A 23,389-nucleotide genomic window follows, 5' to 3' on the forward strand; every position below is an offset into this window, starting at 1 on the left:
ATAATTCTTTTTGTAAAAAATATTGAGTCAATAAAGAGTGTCAAAGATGAGTCAAAGATTTTGAAATAATCTAGTCTTTATGAATAAAATTTCTTTTATAGGTTTTTTTATTCTTTAATGATTCTGGATTTTCATGATGCAACATCCAATAGCAATATGCTACGATACTAACACTTGAACAATCTTAATATTATTTTGCTAGTTCTTCAGTATGTAGGGTTTTCCTTATTCTGCATAGCAAATCATTTTAAGTTTGATAGTTTTCCTGAACTCCTCAACTTCCCCTCGCATTTCCTCGTCAGAGCGTGTTTTCGCTCGCCAGCGCACGTTTTAATACTATCTCGCTGTTACGCTAGTACTCCCCTTGGCCATTTCAGATAATCGTCACATCTGTTAGGTTTTGTTGAGTCAACCTAAGTTAGACGTAACTTAACATGCTAATCCAGCACTATTCTATTTTATATTTGAATTGATTTATAAATTACGTTTAAGTTTCACGGCAAGTGGTCGTCGTTATTGTAAAACACGAAGTCCGTGCCTTTCTGTTCTGAGTTGTATTAACAAAAGGCTACTTTTCCCCCTTCTTCTGTGCTGGTATTTCATTTACTCCTGGGAGAAAATTCACCAGATTCATTGTAGAATCTAGTTTAGTTTATGTGAAATAGAAGAGACAGATTTTACAAGTATTTCTTCAGTCTTCTTGCTTGCATACCAAGATATTTTGGGAAAACGTTAATTTGGGATTTTTAGAAAGAAAATTTTCTTTACGCAACTAAAACGTGTGAATTGATATGTTCACACAGTTAGGTTTCTTATTTTTACCTATAGATTTTGTGCATTGTTTAAAGGAGACTAAATGTTCTTTTCGACCTCAATATAATTTTTATATAATATTAAGATCCCTATATCTGCAAAACATACTGTCTATCTACTTAGGATCTGATAAAACACAAAAAAAGTTTACTTTTACATTTGTGAATTTTGGTCAATGTTTCCATTCAAACTGTTTAATGTGATTTGTTTTATATGAAAATATGATAAAAGAATATTATCTGCGCAGAGAAGCATTTGTGTCGAATGCTTTTGTTGCCATGCTGTAGAAACTGTGTTTTCGTTTCCAGCTACCTATGCAAAACTATTCGATGTGAAGTATCTGACACACAAATAAATATAGATAAAACTATCAATACAAAGTAACAAAATTGACCGGGACATTTGCAATGAGAAACGTCTTCCCACCAAAAACACTAATATTCCTCACATGCATACCAAAACTTTATTTCTAATTTCATAATAAATGGACAATCATCGGATAAACAGACAAAAATGGTAAATTCTCTTAATAAATTTTAAGTAATTTAAAACATTGCTTTTGCAAATGTCATAAAAAATCTGTAAACTTTCTACTAAATTGGAAATTTCTTTCCACTAAAATATCAGTGCGCTAATTATTCGTATAGTTCGCTATGTTGACTTCAAAGACATTCTTAGGAGTCTTTTTAAAATATCGTTATGTTACGATGCATTACTACACATTTATCAGCTACGCGCTTTGGCTAGTTTAATTTTATTTTGATAATCACTAGTTAATATGATTTTAAACGCACTTAATTTATAATATATCCAACTAATAATTTTCATGACCATTATCTGATCAACTCATAAAGTATGTCTTTAATACCCTACACCTAATGCAGATTCCTTTTAAATATCTCAAGGGCAAACAACAGTTAAAACAATAGTTTGAGACAGACATTAGAAAGTAAGTAATTCTAGTGTTAGCTCAAAATACATGCAAATTATTTTTAAAAAGTTTTATGCAGTATCGAATGGCAATATTTTGAGAAATGATCTTTTGGCATGCAGCTCAGAATAAATGATATTACGTTGCTTAGAATGTAACGTCGAAAGAGTTCTTACACTAATTTCCGAAATTGTATCTTTTGATATTTCCAATTTCCATACAATAAATCTTCTGATTGTGTATAGTCTAAAATCTGAATTAGATCCCTCTTGAACGCGGTGACTGCTGTGGGGGGTCACCCGTGGCCGACACTCGACTTGGCTACAGCTCCGATGACAGACGACGCGACCAATAGTAAAAATACATAAATAGAGTTAAGTATTAATACCGATAAATTTTTAAATAATACCGTTGTTGCTATAATGGTTTGAAGAATAATTAACCGCAAAAATTTAAATAATGAATCGCAAAAATGTTCTAAAGCGTCTCGGGGGTCACCGTGACCCCCCACCACGAAAAATGCATTAAACACGATTATATAACTCATCTTACCTTCTGTAGATAATATTTTAACATAATATACATCTCATAATAAAACATTCATGATGACGCCATGGACAAAACACATAAAATAAGTGCGACAATCAACGAGTTAAACTATTTGATTGTAGGGGACCTTTAAATGAATTATTTCTCTATTATATTCTTGTATTATATATAAGTAAATTTTCTGGTATATATTGCATTATTTACATGTAGCAACATTCAAGTAATATCCGAATCCGCCAGGAAAATAATATCGGGGAAAGTCATAGCTTGGGATTACTGCAGCCAATTCCGTACAAACTTACTTTCTCTTAAGAAAAATAAAATAAAATAAAAACAATTGCAATAACTTCTAAAAACAGCAAATATTTAACTTACCAAACTCATAGGGATATTTGTTGCTAACCAGGTGGTAGTCTAAAGTATAGCAAAGTAGCCAACGTTTAACATCCATATCGAAGTGAACATACATCTGCTCTGAGACGTTCGTCAAGATATCTCTAGTACAAAAAAATTGTTTTCCATCTATGAATGATTTCATTATACTTATTATAATTTGCAAAATTCATTCTGTTCAATTAGTAGTACAAATTCTCTCTTTTAGGAGAAACTAAGCAATTTTTAGCATTATAGGATAAAAGAAATAGTACCCTTTCGACTATAGCACATATTTTATTTCCTGGTCATTTTATGCTTTGAAAGATTTCAAATCAAATACACTCATGTCCATAAATTAAGGATAATGCAAAATCAGGCAAAGGAAGAGTTAGAAGCAAAACAAATTTGACTTATTTGTAAAGCTTATTTATTAAACAAAAGGTAAAGAGCAAAAAAAGATGCTATATGTTTGATATTATTAAAAACAATTAGCGATTTTTTCTCCTTGGAGAAAATTACAAAAAAAAAGCTATTTATAAAAAACCAATATTACATGATTGGTATGATTGTTAATACATTGTATGTCTCCCAGACGATACAGTTCGTACAACGCCTAGGCATGCTGAGTATAAAATTATCGATCTGATCTTGGGGGATATTACACCACTCAAAAAGAAATGCTCTCCGAAGTTCCGGTAGACATGTAGGAGGAGGTTGACGGGCTGCAACTCGTCGGCCAAGCATGTCCCACACGTGTTCTACTGGATTCAGGTCCGGTGAGAATACTGGCCAGTCCATACGGGTGATATCCTCCGATTGAAGGCATTCGCTTACGATGTTTGCACGGTGAGGACGGGCGTTGTCATCCATACACACAAATTGTGCGCTATGGCGCCCCGAAACAAACGTACATGTTGTTCCAGAATGACTTCCCGATAGATTTGGCTTGTCATGGTTCCAATTTGAACATGCAGGTCAGTTCTGGAACACAGAATAATTCCACCCCAAACGAGCACTCCTGCACTTCCGTAACGGTGTCGTTCAATGATGTTTTCTTGGTGGTAACGAGTACCTGGACCTCTCCATATGAACGTCCGGCAAGAATCAGACTGCAAGCTAAACCTGGACTCGTCAGAAAACATCACACAAGCCCACTGTTGCGGTGTCCACAATGCATGCTCTCTACTCCAGGCTAACCGCAGGCGACAGTGAGTTGCATTAAGTGGAACGCATCTGACAGGTCTACGAGCATATAGACCAATCTGCCCTAAGCGTCTGTACACGGTCTGCCTTGAAATTGTCGTACCAGTGGCTGAAGAGAGCTGACGAGACAGGTCTGAGGCTGTGCTCCGCCTGTTTCTTTAGGCAGTAACTGCCAAATACCGGTCCTCATTCGGCGTTGTAACTCTGGGGCGACCTGTGCTGTAACGTCTACTCACATTACCATCATCTTGGAATTGTTGCCAAAGCCTGGACATGACACTCTGGGCAATTCCAAGTTCGTCTGATACTTCCAGTTGGGTACGCCCACATTCCAGACGGCCGATAATTCTACCACATAAAAAATCATCCAAATGTGTCCTTTGTGTCATAACTATTCGGTTATTGCACTGAAATGCTTATAAAGCGCCTGAGAACAATTTTACTTCTTTGCCTGTATTTCTTATATATCAATCTCTTACACTCTCGTCATTGTAACGTACCATTGGTGTCATCTGGTTACTTCCTGAAATTTGCATATGATTCTTGAAGATGTGTGTAGTGATTTTACACATGATATATTTATTTTAGAGTTCGATTTCCGCGTGACTCCGAATTATCCTTAATTTATGGACATGAATGTACTTAAATAAACTAATTAATTGGACTCTCAGTGTATGATGAATATCATTCGTGTGCCATTTTGACTAACTTGCCTGTTTCATATTATTACTAAAAATAAAATTGGAAAATAAACGAGCCAATATGAAATTTAAAATTAAGAAATTAAGCAATAAAAAATAAACTCCAGTTTGGCGTAGATTTTGAATACGACTCTATTGATTTCGAGGGCTTTCGGATATGAGACTTCGAAATCGAAAAACTTTTATTCAAAATCTACACTAATTAAATCTGCACTAACTTTAATTCAAAATCTATACTAACTGTTGTCTACACTAACTTTTTGTTTTTGCATAATTTTAAATATTATAACAATTCATGTAAATATTTGACCTTAACTCATCACATTTCGTCTCATATAGTATTTTAAGTATAGGTCGTGTATGTAATATAAGTTAATAATCTCTTAGTAGCTTTTAAAAATGATCTAAACTTAAGTACATCATTTCTAATGTCATTTCGTCTTTTATTGTATTTTCAGTATACGTTGTGTATGTAATATAAATTAATAATCTCTTAGTAGCTGGTAAAATAATCTAAACTTAAGAGCGCCATTTTCTAATATCATTTTTGGTAACCCCAGTGCGCATAATGCATTGCGGCATACTCTGAACCTGGATGTAAGAGGCATCATTAGAAACCTTTGTTCAAGGAAGCATTCTTAAAATTTATAATACTATTGATATCCCCCTTCTTCCCAAACCAAAATAACCAAGACTGGTCTGACATTACTCATCTAATTCTAAGCATTCTGCCATACAATAGCGTTTAAAATACAAAAAATTAAATCATATTTATTCTAGCTGCAGCAAATCCTCTCGTATAGTATTCGTATTCTAATAAACAGTTCAGGATGTGGTTACGTACATAACGGGACATAATATCTCATCATCATCAAGCAAAACTTACAAATCCCTGCACTTCTGTACAAATAAAGTTATATGGTGGTATTAAAAATCCATTTAAACGGAGTAAAACTAAAGCTCTTGGAACAAACTTCAAACGTACAAAAGATGGAATCAACTTAAAGAAACACTAATATATATAAATATGTTAGTTAGAATGGTGATATTCCTAATGTTTGCAATGACTCGCAGAAATAAATCACTGTTAGCATTAAAAATTTATTACGTAAGAAAGCTACTAGTTCATACACAACAGACAACAACACCTAGATAAATTTATTCAGCAATTCATAGAATTACTCTCACTGTCTAACAAATACACGCTATTGCAAATATATATATATATTGGGGGACATATATATATATATATATATATTTTTATGCAAATATATATTTTAAATATATATATATGCAAATATATATTTTAAATATATATATACACACATATATATATGGATCCTAAAAACGTTGAGCCACATCTACAAAACGCGGCATGCAAATGTGGCTTGATGAGTTGTGTAAATGCACTTGATTAACAATCACAGCACTGTGAAGCGATAAAAAACAACGCGCGTCTGAAGTGCGAAACTGATATAATATAAAATGGCAGGTACGGCGAGTGACAAGCATTTATACAATATGGTTGACTTGCAGCATTTTCCTTTTAAAAAATCTGTCAGTGGCAGAAATCACAGAAAATTCAGAAATATACCTCCAATAATACCCCGCAAGTACTAAAAATGACCGGACCTGTGTTTTCGCGGTAGGTTTAAGGAAGTCCTTTGTGGCTTGGATTTTTATTTCTGCTGATTTTCTTTGACCTTGTTCTACTACATGACCTAGATATATGACAGTCATGTGAGCAAACTGACATTTCGAAGGCTTAATATGCAGTTTAGCAATTTTCATCTTCTTCAAAATAATTTCGAAGTGCTTCAAATTTTCTCCCCAGGTTTACGAGAATACTGCAACATCGTCAACATAGGGTACAGCAAATTCTTCAGTTTCTTAATAATCCTTCCATCAAGCGGCTAAAATCATATGGTGGATTTTTCAGCCCGAAAGGTAACCTTAAGGGTTTAAATGTTTCAAAACTGGTCACAAAAGCAGCGTAACGCTGAACTCGTTTATTTAGTGGGATCTGACAGTAACCTCGACTAAGATCTAAAACAATTATATAGCTGGCAGATGACACTTTTCCCACTAAATGTTCAATGTTTGGCAAGGGAAAATATTGTGTCCTAGTTGCCTTATTCAAGCGACGGTAAACAATGCACGGTTTTGCCTCTTTTCCAGGAACTTCAACCAGTATGAGTGGAGAAGTAAAATCCAATTCACCTGGTTCTATTACTTTGAGTTTTATCATCTTACTTCCCTTTTTAAAATCTCGTTTTTTCTGGCAGACATCCGATAAGGTTTTGCGCATATTGGTCTTTCTGCTTCTAATTCTATATTATGTTTGGCAAGGTCAGTACATCCTGGTTCATTAGAGATAATACAAGAATACTTGTATTTATGCTTTAATTAACTGCTTTAAATCTTTCCGTTGGTCTTCAGATAATAGTGAATTCACCTGGATGCCTTGCAAAACTTTAGACATTTCAGTATCTGCGTTATAATTTAGACGCGGTATTTCATCTTCATATTCGTTTATCTTGTCTTCTAAACACAGCAAGTTTATATTTTCTGCTCGTTGAAAATATGGTTTCAGCATATTAATGTGGTTCACCTGAGTTTTATTTTTCTCGGGAAAATCGACTACATAATTTGTCTCTGATAATTGTTGAACTATTTTTCCAGGACCTACCCATTTAACTGAGAGTCTGTTGGCTTCGAGGGAGCTACAACTAGAACTAAGTCTCCTTCTTGAAATTTATGTTATACGGCTGTGTGATCATACCAGAGTTTTTGCTTTTCTTTGGCTTCTTCCATATGCTGGACAGCTAGTTCTTGACATTTCCTCATTCAATTCATTAGTTCAAAAATATAGTCCACTACTGTATTTTCTTCCTCTTCTTTACCAGATAATTTTTCGTACAATTGCATAATTGGAGTTCTTAAGTTTCTGCCATGAACTAATTCTGCAGGCGAGAAACTTGTACTGTCGTGAATAGTCGTTCGAAGAGCAAATAAAGCCTGAGGTAAGATTTTATCCCAGTCCGAACCAGATTCTAGACATTAGACTCGAAGAATTCTTTTTAAAGTTCTATGCATCTTCTCTACAGGATTGCTTTGTGGGTGGTAAACAGAACTTCGTACAACCTTAATTCCGAATTTTTCTAGGAAATTCGATGTCAGCGCACTCGTAAAAGATGTAGCTTGGTCGATTTAGACCTCCTTTAGAAATCCCATTCAACTAAAAATTTGAAGGAAAACATCAACGATAGTGGTTGAACAAAGATTTGCGATAGGAACTGCATCCGGATATTTTGAAGATATGCAGATTGCAGTTATAAGATACTTATTTCCTGAAGGTGTCACAGGCAGAGGCCTATAAGTATCAACATTTATTTTTGAAAATATTTGTGTGATAACAGGGACAATTTTCAAAGTGCTTCCTTTTTATCTTGCGGCTTTCCTATTCTTCGATATTTGTCACAAGTTTTAACAAAATTCTCCACATCTTTGTAACAATTTGGCCAGTAAAAATGTTTGAATAATGCATCTTTGGTCTTTGTTGCACCAAGATAGGCCGTTGTTTCTTCATGACAAATAGTCATCAATTGTTTCCGATATTTTTCAGGAACAATAGTCAGTAGTCTTTGTGTTCCATCACGATCTTCGTTTTGAAAAAGAGCATTTGTCCTTTCAACATATACCTTATTCTCTTAGAAGATTTTATTTTAGCTTCTTCATAAATCGGCTTCAATTGGAGAGGCCTTTATCAGATCTAATTATGAACTTTCATATTTCACAGGAGGCAAACTTTCATTTTCAGTCAATGTGTCTTTGTTGTTAAGTTCAATTTCAGAATTTAACTCATTTGTTGAGACCAGATTTTCCGTTTCTTTTAGTCGTCGCTGTTGAGCACTAGTTTGTATGTCATTTATCACATGAATTTGAACTTCTTCATCTAGTTTTGCTTCTTCAAATAATGCAGCGGTTTTGTTATTTAGAAGATACCTTGCTTGATCTAATGAATCTCTTAAGACAGCAGCCTTTGTTATTATGTGACCAAGATCACATTCATGCTCTACCTCAGCCAAAGGTAAGCACACTGAATGTTCTTCCAGAGGTGTTCGTATCCGCACGGTCTCACCCAGTATACATGGAAGGCTGTACATACTTTTGGCAAATTTAAATCCAAAATAGGACCTGTATCTCTAATTATGGGAATTTTATAGCAATTTACTGTACCTAGGCTGGTATATGGAGTCATAATATCCTTAAAACTATTTTTGGAAAATTCATTTGAGGGTACAGTTTCATTGGATGCAACAGTTTCTAAATTCTTCTTGAGTTTATCACACTGAGATCGAAGATGCTCATTCAAAACAACGTGGTTTTGAAATTCCCTTTCATGAATTTTATTAGTACATTATGTCCTAATTATAGGTTTATGATTAAAATCTTTCGAGATTTCTTTACGATTATGTCTATTTTGATAACCACTTTGCATTTTGTTCACGTTTTCTTGATTTCTAGGATTTTCCCTCTTAAAACTCTGTTTAATAATCTAATACTCGTCTAATTTTTCTGCTAGCTCTTATGGAAGTTTTAATTTCATCCATTGGTCGAAAAAATGATCCTCTACCTCCATGGGAACCCTATATTTAATTTCGTCGGTAACTATTAAATTTTTCAGATTTTCAAATGTTTTAATTTCTAAATCCGCAATCCACTCCAAAAAATAACTATAAAGTTCATAAGTATAATTTCTCCAAGATTTTTCAGGAGTTTTTTTGATGTCGATAAAAGCACTGTTTCAGCTTTTCACTGTTAAGTTTATATCTCTTAAGATTAGTTCACATATTCGTATTTATTCGCATCTTCAGATGGTTCTTTTGCTAACATATTGGAGATTTCGGTTTGTAAAACACCCAAAAGATAAGCCACCCAATCTTTCTTAGGAACCTGAGCTTTTCTCTCAAAATTGATCAAATATAGTCCCATTTCATCTCTTTTTTCGTCAAACTTTGGAGTAATTTGTGACAACTGGATTTTGTTGCTTGATTCTACTATATGCACTGTTGGTTATTTAGCTCATATTACTTGATTTTCAATTTCAAGCAGCTTTATTTCCAATTCATATGCCCTTGCTTCTCGAGCCAGGCATTCAGCAAGTATTCAGTCTAGAATTCAGCAAGTATTCGGTGTAGTTTAACTTCTTCCTCATCGTAAAACTGACTTTCAGTGATTATTTTTTAAAATTTCTGGTACTTTACTAGTTAGCGGCACTTCCTGGCCTAATTCTTCGGCTACCTCTATTAAATCTTGTTTTCTACCTTTGGCAAGAAATGACATGTTTGGAAATAGAAAAACTCTTCGACAGCATTTTCAAAATTAATTTTAAAGGCTTTTAGTCAATATTCAAAAATTCAAATGAACTTGCTCAATCTAACTTTTTTTTATTAGAAATTTAAGTATGACACAACGTATTTTTTTTTCTAAAACACTTAATGTAATACAACATATGTGCTTTCCGATAAACAAAAATATGCGAAGTTTGCTCCTTATAAATTATACTAGAGTAAATAAAAAAAGAATTCAAGCCTCTAACTTGATTCACACAACAAAATTCTAGATTTTTACGACTCTAATAGAAGAGCTCCGATTTCATAAATAAATATTCTAATATTAACGTAATAAATTTACCACTTTAATAAAAAGCTCAAATTTTATAATAGCAATATTCTAATATTAAGGTAATAAATTTGCGACTCTAATACGAGAGCTCAAATTTCATAATGGAAATATTCTAATATCAACGCAATAAATTTGCCACCCTAATACAAGAGCTCCAATTTTAAAAGAACATTAAATATTTTGACACTTTAATCCAAAAGCTTAAAATATCGTTCGTTTAGTTGAATTCAATAATAAGATGCAATATTTTCATACAAAATGGCACAGTACTCATTAAAACTTATTATTCACAAGTACTGTATTTTCTTTTGATTTTAAATAAACACTGGTTTCACCTTTCGATCCCAGCGACTACCACCAGATATTTATTCTTGTATACGTCTATAATGAAGTTTTAAAGAACTCTCGCCATTTTTGAACGAACAACAAACTTTATTAGTCAAAATTTACAGAATAACTGAAAATCATTTTTAAACGCGCGCATCGTCTGCGATAATTTACATTTCTTAGTGGAATTATGTTGGTAGCGTAGCAACGCAAATACGTTACACATTGAAGCTTCAAGAAATATTTTAAAAATATAAAAATCATTACTTAAAGGAAATTGCGATCTTAATACGTTATGTAGATTTCAGCTTAATAAATGAAACTGCCTGAAGCTATGTTACTCCGGTTAGCCTACTAATCTGAGATCTGGTCTTCTAGAATTTGCATCTCCCCGAACATGGAATTTTATATTTAAAAACTAGATTTTCAGATGGGAAAGACATATAATGGGAGGGGACTAATGACCTTACAATAGAAAAGGAGAAGAGAAAAAAGTGTGTGTAGAGTGGACGCAATCAGCTGATCATTTAAGGTCAAAGAGGAAAGCTACTTCCCTCCACTCTTTCTCCATACGTAAAGAGCCAAAATTTTCCCCATCTGCAAGTGGTGTGCTCATTACATTATGAGAAAGTATATTCTTTAGCACTAAATTTAGCGCTATTTATCACTATGTTTCTGACATTATAATTAAGGTTGAACAACTTTTTAACAATCCTAAGTAATGTTTTCACCCGAAACATTGTGTGTAGTGAAGTAGTTTTTGATTAATTTCATGATCTGATTTATTTTATTAAATTTAATGCTCATTACTAGGTAATGTTGTAAAATAAAACAATAAAATAATTGATCCACCTTTGTTTAATCTTTATTTAATATTGTTTATTTGTTATTTAAATTCGTTTAATCTGTGTTTAATCTTATGGTCAAGTCACAAAACATATATACAACTTTAGAGATGAATTTCTTTTCTATATTTTAGTTCTCCCATTCTCATTCCCTTGCAAATCATACCGCAGAGAGTTTCACTCGTTCGTTTATTCTAATCGTTAGAGAATCAGAGGATTACAAGTAGGATACGTTTCATCACAAATTGATACCATATGGATTTTGTACCTTTAATTGATAAACGAGTTTAATTATTTAAGATGAAGCTGCACATTTATTTTATTGCATCATTTAAAGACAAAGCTTGTAATAAATATTCCACTGCAGTGACAATAATTCATTTTGAGTCCATCAACGCATTTTGACACGCAAAATCTACAACCTGAAAACAATAAAGACTTTGAAGTGATTTCCTTATATGTGTTAAAGAAATTACATATAAGCAAATTCAAATTTCTGTAGTCAAATGTTGCATAATGCTGAGAAAAGTTTACTGGTCAGACCCAAACTTTGAATACAGATGAAGTTTTGTATTGTTTTCCTTCTCATCTAAAAGCCAAGAAACAGTTGATTGAATATTTCAGTAATGGGATGGGAATAGCAGAAAGTATAAAATATCATGAAAATGTATTTCAATTACACGAGGAATGCCAAGAATATGAAAGGGCAAATGGAAGAAAAATGTTGGGAAAAGAGCAATTCGATTCTGGTAAGATCAGTGACGATTTTCGAATTCAGGGCCGCGTAAGCAGTTGGCCATGCTCGAGTCCATCAACGCCAAGACGTTCTTAAGCGTAGAGGAAATGATGTCATCAAAAGGCATATATGAGGCATTATGAGGACGAATTTATACCTGCGCGCGCGGCGTGCTACGAACGGCTTATATCCTCTCTTTATGAAGGCTTCTCCTGCTGTAACTCTTTGCAATGTGGTAGATATTACTGATGAGAAATATATATAATTATTTCATGAAATAATCAAGTAATTTAATATTTTTTCATGCAAAGTTAAAAAGTATATTTCCCTTTTTCATATGTTTTGTTTTAACGTTTCCAGTTTATGTCTTGTGTAAAATGTCAGCTTTTATACGCAGGTTATGTCTAACTCCAATTAAGAAAAACTGTTTAAAATTTATTGTGTGCAGGAAAATGAGTACATTCCTGACATCCTTTCGTGAGAATACAAAGCCATTTTTATTCACGACGTCAGTCTTTATGCTTCTACTCAGAGATTAAAAAATTGAAGAAAACTGAGCGCCCCACCGACTGTAAAAAACCGTCAATCCTCCGATTTAGACGGCAAGAAACCTAGAAATTGCTTATATGTATCACCATATATGTTAAGTGTATGGCGACAATAATTTGCAAACATGAGTGAGATTGCTCAAGAAAGTTCGGAAAAAGCTGCATAAAGAATCACGCTCTGGCTGGCCCTGATTGCTATCGAGTACATTTACACAACTTTCATCCCACTCTGGTTGACACTAACGATGAAGTAGGCAGTTAAGGTCGAAATTCACTCACACATGATTTGAGCAAGTGCCATGAGGAAATGAAAATGACCGATAAGGAAGTGAAAAACTGGCTATCAATCTCCTATAGAAGAGTTCTATGTAAGGATAACTAAAAATTTACTGTTCTTGAAAATCATGTAAATAAATACAAAATTGCATCTTAATTCAGAAAATAAATGGCTTTTTGAAAAATTCCCTTTGTTTCCTTTTTTAAAGCAAAACAGACCTTAATAAAGATTAACCTTCGTATTTTAAACAGAGGTCTTTTTTGTTGAAAACATTTGGAATAAAGGGAAGAACTTAAAGAATTCTTCCTGAAGTTATTACAAAACTTAATCAATTAAACTACATTGACATGATTATAATAACGAAATAAAGTAAATTACCAATTTAATAATCAAATATGACAACACCTGCGATTAATAAAGGCCCTCATATTCTCTTTCCATCAAGAACTTCACACGTGGAGGTCACACAGTAGCAGAAACTGGCAGTATGTAACATTAGTTATTAAACTGAGGCTTTGATAAGTGATATCACTTATCAAACCCTCAGTTTTCAAGGCAACGGTCGAAGATACAATTTTATGAGAAAGCTATAAAATTTGAAAATCCGAAATCTGAAATTTAGCATTTATAAAGCAATATATTTTCTATTTATAAAATTTAATTCTATGAAACTCAAAGTTTAAAAGCGTAAAAAACAGCATTAAATCGGCGGTCTTGGGCATACGGTCAATTTCGTGCAAAATCAGGGTCTGACAAGATTCAGCCTGATTCAAACCCATAACACAGAGGATTTCTAAACCCGCTTAAAGCAGAACGGTCATTAATGTGAAAGATCAACGTTAACGACGTTAATAATGCTCTTCTGTTTTCCCCTTCTAAGTAACACAGTCTGTGCGATATTGTGTAGTGGTATTTTTATGTGATTGAGGAAGGCTACAGAAATCTGAGATCTGAGAATTAGTTGCTTCATCTCAATATTGCACAATGGTAATGCCCTGAAAATGTGAAATTTCTGATAGTACTTGTAGTAGTAATGCCCTACATACAATATTTAAGATTCTATGGCCCTCTTACATTTCCGATGATGAAATGTAAATTAAAGTTCAGCATTTCGAATTCTTTAAAAAGTAATCAGGCTCCACCGAAGAAAGTGCTAAATGCATTTCTATGAAAAATTTCTCAGAGATCATTCCAGTTTCAACACAGGTTTTTTTTTTTAACGATAAATAAAAGCTAAAAGAACTGCTTTGAAGAATATAGCACACAAGATTCAGTTCAAGTTAAAAAGTCAGACTGGCCTTGTTCGATTTCGTTTCCATTAGTTTGCTATGTAACTTATTTGTAATTATTGTAACACATAGTATCTTATTCTGTATCCATAAGATGTTTCTAATTACCTGTTTCCAGAAGTAACTACGGATATGAATTCATTCGCCTTCTGCCCAAAAGGAAGCAAATCTTCAAACGGTATCTGGGAAGAAACACCAACCTGTTAAAATAACAATTAAATGAAAGATAAAGAAATTTGCACACATTAGTAGTAGTTGTAAATTCTAGAGAGATGATCTGAATATTAATTCTAGAGAGTATTAAAATACTCTGCTTATTTCTGTACCTTACTTAAAGATTTTATTAAGCATGAATAAATTCAATTCTAGCTAATATTGGCAGACAAATATTCAGGTAATACCCTATTTCTGACTTTATCGAAAGTGATGACTCAACTAAGAATATTTTTTACGCTGAGTTTATCTTATAACATTGTAGCATAGGATGACCAGATTTTCATCAATATTTTATTAAAATCAAGCTGTTAATAAGCGTATCCCTAATGAAAGGAAAAAAAAAATACTTCTCCGATTTTAAATCAAAACCGCAAACATTTAACATAATTTGGTTTCAGAAGTCAAACAACAAAAATCAGCGTTATATTTACAAAATTTTCACAGGACTAGTTTCGATGGTTTTACCGAACCACCATCTTCAGCTGCAAAACCGCAAATGAACAAGATAAGAAAGCCTGAAAAAGAATAAGCAAGTGTCTTGTTACCATCTGTTGGTGAAACCAGAACTAAAACATAATTTCTTTAAAGGCCGAAGGCAAATTTGGATTGGAATTAGGATCGTTAACTAGAACAGAAAGATTTTTATGAATGTGAAATGCCTCTAGAAAATCCAGTTCTCCAATGGAAGATGTTTTTTGAATAATTTTGGCAGCAGAAAAACTGAAAGTGTGGTTTTCGGATCAACAATGTTGAGCAACAGAAGACTTCTGTGTTTCCTTTTTTCTAACATATGCCTCATGTTCCTTGACGCGAAATTTTAAGGCTCTCTTAGTTTTGCCAATGTAAATTAAACCACACTGGCAAGGAATCCTATAAATACCCCAGGAATTCATATCCGGAATGGGGTCCTTGAGTATGGAACTCGGAATTTTATTGATGGGAGAATAAACAACCCGAAAGTTAAATTTCTGCAAAATATGTGCAACTTTATAGCTAATTGATGGAAAGAAGGGAATGACAACAGAATTTTTATAATCTCCTAAAACAAGAGTGTGCCTTTTAGTGTGTTGAGATGAGAATGTTTTAACTGCTTGATTAATAATGTTGGGTGGAAAGCCCCTGTCAATAGCTATTGCTTTTAAATACTTTAGTTCTTTATCAAGGCCTAGTTTGGAGGAGCAAACTTGAAGAGCACGGAAAACATAGGAATAAAATGAAGCTAACTTTTGTTTAGTCGGATGACATGATTTAAAGTGTGGTGGAAGGCAAACCGATGAAGGTTTACGGTAAACCGTAGTACTGAAGTTGGATGTGTTACGTGTGACCAGAATGTCGAGAAACGGAAGAGAATTGCAAGTCTCAAGTTCAAAAGTCGAAAAACTTCTTTTACAATCTTCCAGTTCAAGTAGTTCAAAAAATCTTCCCATTGTAAACATCAAGCCAATAGTTAATATTTCTAATGTTAGTCTTTCAGAAGAACAAGAGAGAATTCTAAAATATAATTTTAACTTCTCACAAACCTGTAAACTTTCGATTCCAAAGATATTGGCTCCTATCGAAAAAGCTTTCAAGTTCAGTAAAGTTTCAGATTCACAGAAATAAATGATTAGGCATCTTATCGCTCATAATGTGAAATTCAATAATAAAGCTTTGAAACCAAATCTAACTGCGAGAGAAAGAGCTACATTGCGTGAAATTCATTCTAACCCGGATATTATTATTTCAAAGGCCGACAAAGGTGGCCAGATAGTCGTCATGGATAGGAACACATACATCGATGGTGTCACTCGATGTAAGTGTCTCACTTACCATAATCCGATCCCTAAAGATCCTTCACCTTCGGACTTGTCAAAAATAAAAACTGCGATCAAATCTTCGCAAATCATTTCAGGCAACTTAAAACATTCACTTATCCCATCTGTTGCGAATTGTGCCAGATTATATGCTCTTCCCAAAATTCATAAAAGTGGTATTCCTTTCCGCCCTATTGTATCAAATTTAGGTACTGCCTCGTATCCATTAGCTAAATATTTAGTTTCTAGATTTTCAACTCTATTAGACAATAACATTTACACCATAAAAAATTCAATAGAGTTTGTAAAAAAAAGGTAAAAACATTTCTCCTAGTACTTTACTCATGGTTCCTTTTGATGTAAAATCATTATTCACCAATGTCCCAGTGGAGGGTGCATTAAGATGTCTAGAAACCAGACTTCGCGAAGTTCATTTCTCTTGCATCGAAATTGATGAGCTAATTTCTCTCACTCAACTCTGTTTGAAACAAACACATTTTGTTTTCCAAAATAAATATTACAAGCAAACTGAGGGATTAGCCAAGGGAAGCCCCCTCAGTCCCATCCTGGCTGATATCTACATGCATTATTATGAATCAAAATTGTTTGAAACTTTAAACTTCCCGGCATGGTTCCGCTACGTAGACGATACTTTTACTCTGTTTGAAGGTAATAAAGATGATTTAAATAGTTCTTTCAACAATGAATTCTATTGATCCTGCTATTCAGTTAACTTTTGAACTTGAGACTTGCAATTCTCTTCCGTTTCTCGACATTCTGGTCACACGTAACACATCCAACTTCAGTACTACGGTTTACCGTAAACCTTCATCGGTTTGCCTTCCACCACACTTTAAATCATGTCATCCGACTAAACAAAAGTTAGCTTCATTTTATTCCTATGTTTTCCGTGCTCTTCAAGTTTGCTCCTCCAAACTAGCCCTTGATGAAGAACTAAAGTATTTAAAAGCAATAGCTATTGACAGGGGCTTTCCACCCAACATTATTAATCAAGCAGTTAAAACATTCTCATCTCAACACACTAAAAGGCACACTCTTGTTTTAGGAGATTATAAAAATTCTGTTGTCATTCCCTTCTTTCCATCAATTAGCTATAAAGTTGCACATATTTTGCAGAAATTTAACTTTCGGGTTGTTTATTCTCCCATCAATAAAATTCCGAGTTCCATACTCAAGGACCCCATTCCGAATATGAATTCCTGGGGTATTTATAGGATTCCTTGCCAGTGTGGTTTAATTTACATTGGCAAAACTAAGAGAGCCTTAAAATTTCGCGTCAAGGAACATGAGGCATATGTTAGAAAAAAGGAAACACAGAAGTCTTCTGTTGCTCAACATTGTTGATCCGAAAACCACACTTTCAGTTTTTCTGCTGCCAAAATTATTCAAAAAACATCTTCCATTGGAGAACTGGATTTTCTAGAGGCATTTCACATTCATAAAAATCTTTCTGTTCTAGTTAACGATCCTAATTCCAATCCAAATTTGCCTTCGGCCTTTAAAGAAATTATGTTTTAGTTCTGGTTTCACCAACAGATGGCGCCACTTGCTTATTCTTGTCCAGGCTTTCTTATCTTATCTAATCATTATTTCCTATCTTGTTCATTTGCGGTTTTGCAGCTGAAGATGGTGGTTCGGTAAAACCATCAAAACTAGTCCTGTGAAAATATTGTAAATATAACGCTGATTTTTGTTGTTTGACTTCTGAATTAGTATTTATTCGGCGTGTTATTGTGTCTTAATAATTTGGTTTACTTAATTACGGCAAAGTACTCAGTACCTGCTTAACGAATGAGGTGCCTTCGTGGCGGTCTTTCTGAGAAAAACCATGAAAGTGCCAATGCAGACAGCCCGGTGGCCGGATTCGAACTTTACACCGAACTACCAGTGTTCAGCGACTTTGCCGCTCGGTCGCTATTGGGCCTTACATGTAACTTTAAGTAGGTAAACATATCGAAATGCCTTGATAACCAAAAACTAGACCTCCTGAATCAAGCACTTAATCGAATTGTAAGAAAAAAAAAATATTCTTGATAAGAAGGGTAGTTCTACAATTGATGTACAAATGATAATCCGACGACCGAGTTTTTATTATTTTTGAGCCTCCTTGTATGTTTTGCAGACATAATAATCTTTTTGAACTTATACAATATATCATTACAGCATTATAGAAACGATATTAATATTTCCTATCAATATACTATTTCATATTAATGTAGAAGTAAAAGCAAACAAAAAAAGGTTTATTACTTTATATAGGCAATAAAATGTTTTGAATTTACATACGGTATCTCTCCATAACGTCAGAAAGGTTATATTCTTTCAGCGTACTAATGTATATATTATACCAATGTTGTAGTAATACTGAGTAAAAGAGTCATATTGCTTTATACAGACGACAGTGATTTACAGACACAAAAAGCTTCTTGAATACGCCATACTAATATTGTAAGAATAACAAATAAAAGTCTTTTTGCTTTATACCATTGTACCGCACGGAATATTTTTTGCTGGGCAACCTCGGATATACGAACACATTAAAACTTATCTGGACAGATGCCAAAGAAGATTCAGAAAAAAATATGCCGGTCCGTAAAGATCGGATATGCACAATAACCTCAATACTTTATAATAACTCTGTCTTAGTATTCAATAGTTTAGTTCTTAGAGATAAGTTACAAACACTATTCCTACATTCATTTAGATAATTCTGCTTTTTCCTTCATTCATAACTTCTTTCTTTGCTTATTCTTCATTAATTTACGAACGTAGCCGAAATATTCCATTTTGTTAAAGTGATTATTCCTAATAATGGCATAAAACTGCAAGAACAAAGTGCTTTGAATTAGAAAACTAGCAATTGTTAAAAAACGCAAAATTGTAAATGGCAATAAGAAAACATCAAATTTTAAAATTTAAGAATAAATAAATAAATAAACCTTTTAAAATATTAAAAAATACACATTTTTATAAAAAAAAAGCAAACTAATATTTGCATTTTGACTGAAATTTAACTCCAGAAGCATTACAAAGCGAAATATTTGTGACACCAGCCCATGAGAGGTAAACGCCGTTGAATACTGGTAGTTCCGTCTGGGATTCGAATCCCAGCGAACGGGTTTCGTGGTTTTCGCCATGTGTAACTTGGATAAGAACCAATTTCTTTAAAAAGGTCCTCTACAGGGCATTCCTCCCTTTCCGTATAGTGTCTAAGGGCGGAGCACGTAATAAGTAAAAAAAAAAAAAAGTATTTTTGACAGGCTTATAAGTTAAAGGAAACGTCAGTTTAACTCAAATTCTGAATAAAATACTAAACTTCGAGAGCAATCAGATATAGATCCTACTTCTTCAGAGCAAACAATTTTTCAAAAGAGAGAAGAGCGACAACAGTTTAGTAAGTAAATCAATAGAGGCAACACAAATATAGTAACGACATATATGAACTCATAAGATATTCAAATTTTGTGATTGTTGAACAAAAAACTGATTTGAAAATAAAATGGCTTTTATTGAAAAAAATAACTTTATGAGTACGAAACGTTTCAGGGAAATCTAATTCCACAACTGAAGAAGTTTTATAGTTACATTTTGCTGAACTGTGAGAATAACTTCTCACACCACGCAGTTTGCCAGGATCACAAATTTTAATTGTAATCGCGGAAATGTACGTGTTTATATAAGGTCAGACTGATTTTCTTCCCTTCTGCGCCCGTGATCTTCCTGCAGTCGCTTGTCAATTAGCGATGCCCCACGTTGTGCGGTTTTGTGCTCCTGCATGTCGCGCTAATGGTTTCATCGTTCCTGATATTTTCACATGGAGTGTCGTCGTATTTTTGCATAAAAAGAAGCAGAACTAAAGAATGCGATTGATTTAGATGAAAATGCTCAGTGTTAAAATCCATCTGCCACGATACAGTTCTAAAACATCTCAAGGAGATTATCTATAGGTGTTCGACTCCAGAATGTGCATTACCAGCGATGTGTGACCACGTGATTATTTTAAGTGTGTTAAAGAATGTGAAAGTGAAAAAAAAAAGATCTTGCACGTGTACAACAATATTATGGGCATTGCACGAAATGAATATGAGAAAATTGTGACTGCATATATGTTCGATGAGACAGGATTGTAATTTATCTCCGAATAGTCCTGTTTCGGCATTAGCCTACTATTGCATTTTAATTTATCACGTTTTGTGTTCTAAGTTATGATATTTTGATATTTTATATGTGTGTGATAAATGTTCCATATTTAATCCAGAAAATGTGTTTGATAAAATAAATGTGAGATTAGAAAAAGAAATTTGTCTCCGCAAGTCTCATGCATGTGGGTTATTGGGTAAGTGAAATATTTAATTATTCTTGTCACTAAGGTTTAATTTGCAATGTACTACCACTAAGAATTCAAGCCAGTAAATATTGGGCACATGTAAATTTAATTAAGGATTTCTAGATAGATATTTGGTTAGATTGTCATATTACAACGCCTAATAGTAGTGCACACCACGACAAGAACTGAAGTCAAAGCGGTTGTTAAGTGATGAAATGTAATAGCTCTTATTTATTCTAAAAATTCCTATTTCTTGACGCGAAATTTTGATTTGGTCTATATATATCAAATTACTCTGACAAGATATAATGAATATCTGATACTAATGTATAATATGAATATCTGAAAGTAATATATATGAATGTGCGATGTAAGATACAATTTCTGATTTTACTTCTTGAAAGATTTATAGCATATGTTATTAGTATGGGTGTTGCATAAAAATTTATCTTAGAGCATGGAGAGTATCATCATCACCATGAAAGAGAAAATGAGTATTTGTCTAAAATAAATATAGAAAAGATGTCTCGGTTCCATTCTGCTGAAGAAGAATACTTACAATATGCAAAATGACAAAAGATTTAATTAAAATTTAAATATAAATAAAAGTAAATAGTTACCGAAAAGTTCGTCGGGAGCTTGGACCTTTTACAATAGTAGCTGTATTTCAGGCAAAACTCTGTCACATTCTCTGGAGTATAACATTCTTCAGGTTTATGAAAACAAAATCTTTCTCTTTTCACGCTAAGACGGAAAATAAACAAAATAAATAACTTTCAGTTTCAATTATATAAACCTCGGATTGCTAAATGTTAAAAGAACTCATATTAAAGTATAAATGAAGTGCTGGCTTCTATCTACTTTATTCATCACTGAATTATATAGTATATATTAAACATCATAGCAACAGTTGTTTTATGCAGCAAAATCTATAGTTTCAAAATAGAGCGTTCTATCTTTTCGCATCCTGAAACTGTTACTAAAACATAATTTTGTATATTTTTAAACCTGAACAATTAAAACTTCGATTAGCATTGTAAAAGTGATTATACATACCACATAAAGCAGTAAAAGAATCGTTAATTAGAGGAACAGAATTTACTGTTTTGTGATTCAAAGGAATTCTCACCACTGTTGTCTTCACGTCAGCGGCAACTTACACATTCGATTAAAGCGAAAGTTCTCCAAGCTTCAGCTGCATATTACTAAACATACACATTTACCATATATCACAACCATTCTAAAATTCAAATAGACACAACTGTTCTGACAAAGCCAAAATACTAGGAAATATTCATAATCTATTGCAGCATTAAACTGATTTGGTATAACCATGGCATACTTATTAGAAAAGTTAAATGAACACTGGGAAATCAAATTTATTAGTTCTATTTAGCAAAGCTGTAGTGACTTCCAGCTTCAGAAATAGTTTTGTGTGAGTTTGGCTACATGTATATTTATTAGTTTTATAAATAATTGTACAATAATTTTTGAATTACTAAAAGCTCAGGGCTGTGGTTTTTCAGACTCCAGTTAATACCTTTGTTAGGACATACATGAACACTGCTGGACTTTCTCGTTTCGCGTTAAACTGAGCGTAGTTCGTCTCGTCTTAAAACCGACTATATATCGATCAGGTGGAGGACTATATACCAGTTATGTAGGCTGCGCCCAGTTATATTACCTAACTATCACACTCACTTTTAGACCTCTCTTTTTCAAACTCAAAAATAAAGTTAATACTTTCATATCAAACTTGAAACCTCTTCTAGGAAAATGCAACTACCTTTTTATTCAGAGTAAAAGTATACTGTATCAAAAAATAATTCATCAAGCCATAGTTTACTACTTTGTTGAACACCCATTTACACCTGAAGTTTTGAAATCTCAAGAACTCCTGAGAACTCTCAATTTAAAGAATAAACAAATCGTTCCTCAGTGAGTGCCTGGCTATTGTGTCCTTTGGGCAATGAAGAAGCGTTCTTTTTCCTTGTAAAAGAGGTTCCAGATTATTTCAACATCTTAATACAACCTTTTATTATTGAAGGATTAAACTGTTTCTAAATGGCTTATTTACCTCTAATATCTTACAAGATCTTCAGACTCCTACAGCCTTAAGTTGGATAATGATAATTCCTGCTCTTAATCCCGTTATTCCAAGACACAAAGAAGTTGCGGCTTTCCGTCTGTCTACAGGGCATGATTGCCTTTTCGCTCGCCTGCACCGCATAGGTATTTCAAGAGATCCACTTTGTTATTATGGAGAAGAAATGGACAGGGACCACCTACATCGATGCGGGCTCTTCTTGGTCTTACAGAAGGGTTGAGATACTGAGAGGCAAGACCATTTTGTTCTTAGTTCTATTGTTTGTAATCTTTGTTTATAAGATTTTGTTTTTTGGGACGTTTTTCCCTAGTCATTAGAAACAAACAAAAAATGTTTACTTCTCCTCCATAACGTTACAAAAATTGATATCTATAAAATTAAGTTTGTAAAATAAATCCCTCGTAAATATAACCAACGCTCCTTGTTCTATAAGAAATAACACAATACACATCTGTTTAAATATTGAAATTATCCGAAAATTCAGTTCAAAAATTGGTTACAATTTTTATTACGATACGAAACAATATTAAATCACTGTAATGTCAACTCAAATCATTAATTACGACCTCCAATTAAAGCACCTCAAAATATTGAGCCAATTTTCTTCTTTCTTGTACTAATTAATACCATGAAAATGAAAATC

At 33.4% G+C, this 23,389-nt stretch overlaps 1 protein-coding gene across 6 annotated transcripts in view; it reads right to left on the minus strand.

The window, feature by feature from the left end:
- LOC118202517 (uncharacterized) overlaps window positions 1-23,389 on the minus strand; it is a 99,654-nt gene that overhangs the window by 53,410 nt on the left and 22,855 nt on the right. For 5 of the 6 annotated variants that reach the window (XR_015042418.1, XM_085821460.1, XM_085821461.1 and 2 more), the window contains exons 2-4: window positions 21,260-21,383; window positions 14,391-14,482; window positions 2,669-2,790 (exon numbers count right to left, since the gene is read on the minus strand). Coding sequence is in view for 5 of the 6 variants with exons in the window: in XM_085821460.1 (XP_085677586.1) it covers window positions 2,669-2,790; window positions 14,391-14,482; window positions 21,260-21,383 (338 nt within the window). In the remaining variant the exon portion in view is untranslated. The remainder of the gene's footprint in view (window positions 1-2,668; window positions 2,791-14,390; window positions 14,483-21,259; window positions 21,384-23,389) is intronic. The other variant, XM_085821459.1, reaches the window with a different exon arrangement.

This window comes from Stegodyphus dumicola, chromosome 1 (assembly GCF_044657685.1).
Source record: "Stegodyphus dumicola isolate Sdum_Otavi_A_Nest chromosome 1, ASM4465768v1".
Taxonomy (NCBI): domain Eukaryota; kingdom Metazoa; phylum Arthropoda; class Arachnida; order Araneae; family Eresidae; genus Stegodyphus; species Stegodyphus dumicola.